At 59.5% G+C, this 6,125-nt stretch overlaps 2 protein-coding genes across 2 annotated transcripts in view; one reads left to right on the top strand and one right to left on the bottom strand.

The window, feature by feature from the left end:
* The window catches only part of SDK2 (sidekick cell adhesion molecule 2), a 149,715-nt gene extending 148,674 nt beyond the window's left edge, over nucleotides 1-1,041 (bottom strand). The window contains 1 exon segment of the mRNA XM_009886542.1: nucleotides 740-1,041. Coding sequence (XP_009884844.1) covers nucleotides 740-1,041 — 302 coding nt within the window.
* Nucleotides 1,042-3,651: 2,610 nt separating this feature from the next.
* Nucleotides 3,652-6,125, top strand: part of RPL38 (ribosomal protein L38) — a 5,827-nt gene continuing 3,353 nt past the window's right edge. The window contains exon 1 of the mRNA XM_009886541.1: nucleotides 3,652-3,768. Coding sequence (XP_009884843.1) covers nucleotides 3,652-3,768 — 117 coding nt within the window. The remainder of the gene's footprint in view (nucleotides 3,769-6,125) is intronic.

Raw genomic sequence — 6,125 nt, 5'->3', positions numbered from 1 at the left:
CTTCCAGCCGCGTTTATTCTCCTTTTTCCTGCTCTAGCCACACCGTGATGCCGCTACTGAACACGACCACCCCCACCACACCACACACACCCCCGGCTTTTTCCCCAGCTCTGTGTGTCCCCCTCCCCAAATTTGCTCCCTCCTTTTCAGGGCATTTCCATGAAAACAGGCTCTTTTGTTTCTTTGGAATTCATCTGCCTCCGCTGCCTGTTCCCCACCTCGAGCCTGCGCCTGCCTTTGTCCTCCGCAAATAAAGAACAAAAGGGGAAGAGACGGAGAAAATATGATCTCGCCTCCAAATGGGCTTTTTTTTTTTTTCCCCCAAGTCGTCCATGAAGCCTCGGATGCTCTTTAAGAGCCCGGCTGATGAATGCGAGGGCATGGGAGCTGCCATTAGGAGTGAATTGATCGGCTCTCGGCAGCGCGCTGCCAGGGCCCTTCGCTTTAAAACCCGGGAAAGGAAGAAAGAATGAGAATGAAGGGGGAAAAAAGAGAGCAAAGACCGAGTGATTGGAAAGAGTTTTCTGTCCTTGTTAATAATAAAGGCATCCAGCAAATTGCACTCGCGCTCCGGAGCAGGTAATGGCGATGCAAGGCCTTTTTTCTCTGCGTCGGGGGGAGAAACTGGAGTAAACAGGGGGAAAAAAATCAATTTCTGCTGCGGTTTGTTCTCTGAATAGGGGAATCTCCCAGCGAACGTGTCCTTTCATGTCTCCTATTACCTCTGCCAGCTCCCCACCTCCGCCGCACGTCGCCTGCCCGCACAAATGCGTTTGCCCGGGAAAGAAGGACCCGAGATTCGGGAGAACAAAACAAGGGCTGGATGGCGGACCTCTGCGCCGGTGCGGTGCCTCCGCGCTGGGACTGGCGCCGGAGGCCACACAGCGCAGGGACACGCTGCTCGGCGTGCACGTCTGGAGCACACTTGTCAGGCACCGGTATGCACGGCTCGGGCAGGCATGTCTCAGGCGTGCGCTGCTCGGGCACGCAGCACTCGAGCTGCATGCATGGCTCCGTCGTGCGCGTCTCAGCCACGCTCATCTCAGCCTCTTCTCAGCCCCGCACGTCTCGAGCTCTTCCATCCCAGCCATGCACATCCCAGCCACGCACGTCTCAGCCATGCATGTCTCCATCTTGCACATCTCAGGCATGCATGTCTCGAGCTTGCACGTCTTGAGCTTGCACGTCTCAGCCATGCGCATCCCAGCCATGCACATCCCAGCCATGCGCATCCCAGCCATGCACATCCCAGCCATGCGCATCCCAGCCATGCACATCCCAGCCATGCGCATCCCAGCCATGCACATCCCAGCCATGCGCATCCCAGCCATGCACATCCCAGCCATGCGCATCCCAGCCATGCACATCCCAGCCATGCGCATCCCAGCCATGCACATCCCAGCCATGCGCATCCCAGCCATGCACATCCCAGCCATGCGCATCCCAGCCATGCACATCCCAGCCATGCGCATCCCAGCCATGCACATCCCAGCCATGCGCATCCCAGCCATGCACATCCCAGCCATGCGCATCCCAGCCATGCACATCCCAGCCATGCGCATCCCAGCCATGCACATCCCAGCCATGCGCATCCCAGCCATGCACATCCCAGCCATGCGCATCCCAGCCATGCACATCCCAGCCATGCGCATCCCAGCCATGCACATCCCAGCCATGCGCATCCCAGCCATGCACATCCCAGCCATGCGCATCCCAGCCATGCACATCCCAGCCATGCGCATCCCAGCCATGCACATCCCAGCCATGCGCATCCCAGCCATGCACATCCCAGCCATGCGCATCCCAGCCATGCACATCCCAGCCATGCGCATCCCAGCCATGCACATCCCAGCCATGCGCATCCCAGCCATGCACATCCCAGCCATGCGCATCCCAGCCATGCACATCCCAGCCATGCGCATCCCAGCCATGCACATCCCAGCCATGCGCATCCCAGCCATGCACATCCCAGCCATGCGCATCCCAGCCATGCACATCCCAGCCATGCGCATCCCAGCCATGCACATCCCAGCCATGCGCATCCCAGCCATGCACATCCCAGCCATGCGCATCCCAGCCATGCACATCCCAGCCATGCGCATCCCAGCCATGCACATCCCAGCCATGCGCATCCCAGCCATGCACATCCCAGCCATGCGCATCCCAGCCATGCACATCCCAGCCATGCGCATCCCAGCCATGCACATCCCAGCCATGCGCATCCCAGCCATGCACATCCCAGCCATGCGCATCCCAGCCATGCACATCCCAGCCATGCGCATCCCAGCCATGCACATCCCAGCCATGCGCATCCCAGCCATGCACATCCCAGCCATGCGCATCCCAGCCATGCACATCCCAGCCATGCGCATCCCAGCCATGCACATCCCAGCCATGCGCATCCCAGCCATGCACATCCCAGCCATGCGCATCCCAGCCATGCACATCGTGGTCTGCCCCGCGGCTCAGCAGCCGTGGGGTGCAGCTGCGCAGGCAGCTCCCTGGGGTGCCCGAGGTGGGACCATGCGCCTCTGTGGACACATCTCCTGCATGTCTCCTGACGTGCAGCTGGCGCATCGCCTCCCGGGGGACAAGCCATGCCTCCCACGCTCTAACCAGCCGCAGGACCCAGAAACCGTGGGGTTTTCCTCTGGGGACTGCCCAGGGCTGGCTCTCCTGTGCGTCCTTCGGGGGACATCGGCAGCGCTGCTGCGGGAAGGTAGGAGCAAACATCTGGAGGTGTTGCACGGCGTCTGTGAGCAGGGGATGGTCCTATCGCTGGGAAGAGCAAGAGGAGAAGGAAACCACCCACACTTTGGGTGGGCAGAGTGCTCCCCAGTCACCAGGGTGTGCTGGGGATGGGGAGAAGCGGAGACGCTCAGCTTCCAGCAGGATGCGCTGGAGCCCGGGGTGCAGAGTGAGGCCCCCGGGGTCCGGGTGGTGGGCACGCAACGCTGCTGCGGTTCACCCCACGGCTGCAGCGAGCATCCGCACGATCGGCACCAGTCCGATAGCCTGGAGCTCACCCTGACGCACAGACGAGCTGCGGTTCCCCTTCCCACACCGCCGCCGCTCTCTCCCTCCACCAGGAAAAATGGCTCGCAACTCCGTTAAGGACAGTGTAATTACGCATCATGAAAATCCGGCTGCCCTCACGCGTGTAAACACCGCTGTGACGGAGCGCCCTTCCGCACCCAGCCCGGCAGGTTCGCTCGGCTCTCGGGCGAGCGCGCAAAGCGAGCTGCGGGCGCGCAGGGTGAGAGCGGGACTCGGTGCCGCCCCCAGCCAAGCACCCGAGGTCTCACCCTGGACCTGTCCTAGGGCCTGTCCCTACCCCCAGCCCCACCTGGCTGCGGTGGGACCGCATGATGTTGGCCCAGGAGCTCTCCCCACTGGCACTCACCCATCATCCACCCCTGCCCTGCTGCTGTTTTACCCTTTTTCTCTCCAAACTCCTCTTCATTTTTATTTTTTTTCCACTTCAAGAGAGTCCTCCCCCTCCTGTCCCCCGAGTTCCCCTCTGTTAGAGGAAATAGTCCAAAACAGTGTCCCCAAGGGGATGTGGCCCCGCCGGGCTCAGTGTGGGTACCAGATCCGGCATCCCGCGTTTCCTCCATGTGGCTCCATCAACATCCACCTCGCCAGAGCCTCATGGAGACACTGGAGGAGGAGGAGGAGGAGGAGGAGGAGGAGGAAGAAGGCTCCTCATCGTGCTGTTCACCAAACCCAGTGCCGGGGGACCACGCGGTGCCCCCAAGCCGGGGGGAGGTGGGTTAAACACAACCGCGATCCTGGCACGGCGCTTCCCAAGCAGAACCAGAAAGATTTTTTAATATAAAACTGGTAGCCAGCGGGTGAATTAAGAATGCTAATTGAATTTCATTAGGCAGAGGAGCCGGGCCGGTGGGAGGCAGGGAGGAAATGTATTTGATGTGTTTTAAAAGCCGCAGTTTCAGAATGTGATGGGTTTGGGTTTGGTTTTTTTTTTTCCTTTTTTTAATTTAAAGCCAGTCGTAAAAAGATCCCGTCTTTGAGGAGCTAATGACTCTCATGAATTATTTTTGTTGATTTATACACCCACTCGGCTTTTAAATAATATTAATAAGGTAAAAGTGAATCCGTTCCCAGGCAGGAGCGGGAACGATGCTGCTGGGGGGGCGCAGGGGGGGGGGCGCAGGGGCTGTGGGGCGGGGGGGACAGCCACTGCCTGACCCACACACCTCCCTCCATCTCAAGTTCCCATGGTGAGGCCATGCTGCGCTTTGGGCCAAAACCAGGCGATTTTGGAGGCCGTCGTGGTGTGCCGGCGACTGTAGCCCCTCGCCGGGGCCGGACGGTGCCTCGCTCCCCTCGGCCGAGCATTTGTATTCGGCGTCGGTGCCGTAATGGGCACTTTTCATGCCGGTTTGGTTTTATTATTATGCCAAGAAGCTTGCTTAATTCTCTGCTGTCTTTCTTCTGCACTGTTGATTTACACTGTTAGTGTTTTAATTATACAATTCAGCACTCCTTAAAACATGAAAAACTGCTCAACTTTTGAAGCAATTAAAAGGCAGCAGAGTAGATCAGCCCATCAGAGATGAGATAAGTAAATCAAACAATTAAAAAACTCATTTGGTGGCGGGTGGGGAGGGGGAATTGTCCCACCCAAGAAGCCCCACAGCTCCCACCCCAACTGCCGGCTTCGTCCCAGTAACTGGTCTTGGTGTGATACTGGGAGCAACTGGTGGGAGTGGCACGAGGTGAAAGTGCTGTGGGATGCAGGGTGATGGGGACAGACGGGGAGATGGGGACGGGGTGATGGGGACAGACAGGGTGATGGGGACGGGGTGACGGGGATGGAGCGATGGGGATGGTGATGGGCATGTGTGGGCACGCAGGAGCTGTGGCGGGGCCACCGCTGGAGTCGAGGAGCAGCATCCCTGCAAAATCCACGCTCCCACGGCAGCGGGACACCCCCAGTACCCCTTCAGCCAGGAGCAGTGGAGCCAGAAAGGGGCGAGCCTGGGTGCAGGACCTGGGCAGAGCTGTCCCTTTCCCGGTGTCACCTACCACTGTCCTTCTTCATCCTCCTTCTTTTTCCTTGTAACTTAATTCCATCGTTCAGAGGAGCTGCTGGCACCGACGGACTCATGTCCCAGCGGTTTTGAATCTCCAGGACCAGCCGGGATGCATCCACGCTGCCGACACGAGATGCGGTTCCACAACCTTCCAGTCCCCTCGCGGACACACGAACGCTGCCAACAGCGTCACCCCGCCAGCAGTAATTAAAAGCAGAAGGTAATTAATTATCCATCTCCAAAACCACCATGGCTGCAAGATCAGGAACCAGCAGGTAATTAATCTGTGGCAGCTTTGGCACCCAACACCCGGAGCGGGTGCCAGCGGGGGGGTTCACCCCACAGCATCGGGGTACGGTCCCGGGAAAGGCTCCCCCCGGCTCTGTCCCCGTGGAAAAAGTCCTTCTGCACCCGTCCGGTGGGAGGGATGGAGCCGGGGACCGACGCTGAGAAGTTCTCCTGGCACCCACGGGAGCCGCAGCCCTTAGCTGTGCCGGGGACCCCTCGGGACACCCCCGGCCGTGGCAGGGACCCTCCTCACAGGGATGGCACCCTGTGATTTATGGGCTTGAATTTCCCCCAGTTCTCGCTTCCATCCCCGCCTCTGCGTCAGACGTTTGTCTCCCCCAGTGGTTTATTCCTTTTTAATTTCAACGATCCATCAGGCGGTGCCCACACCGGAGCAGGGTGTCGGGTCAGGGTGCCACAAGAGCCACACAGGAGCCACCAGCTCCATCAATTCCCTCTTCCCACCCCGGGAACACCGGACCCGAAAAAGCCGCCCCTCTGCCCCTGAGCCCCTCGCTCCAGGTTATCACCCAACTGGGGGGTCCCTGCAAGGCCGTTTATCCGTATGGAAAAAGCCTGAACTCCGGGAGCATGAGACAGGAAAGGGGGGGACTGCACCTCCTTCCCCACCACTATCTCACCCTGCCTAAGCGGTCGGCCTTCTGGGAATGGATTCACTTTTCCTTCACTATTTAAAGGCAGGAGAGCCGGTCCCTCGCCCCAACATCGCCCACTCCCCCCGCATCACACCACCTTCCCATGGGCTTGCACGGGGAC

The sequence above is a fragment of the Charadrius vociferus genome, unplaced genomic scaffold (assembly GCF_000708025.1).
Source record: "Charadrius vociferus isolate BGI_N301 unplaced genomic scaffold, ASM70802v2 scaffold616, whole genome shotgun sequence".
In the NCBI taxonomy this organism is placed as follows: Eukaryota; Metazoa; Chordata; class Aves; order Charadriiformes; family Charadriidae; genus Charadrius; species Charadrius vociferus.
This window is presented reverse-complemented; position numbering and strand designations above follow the sequence as displayed.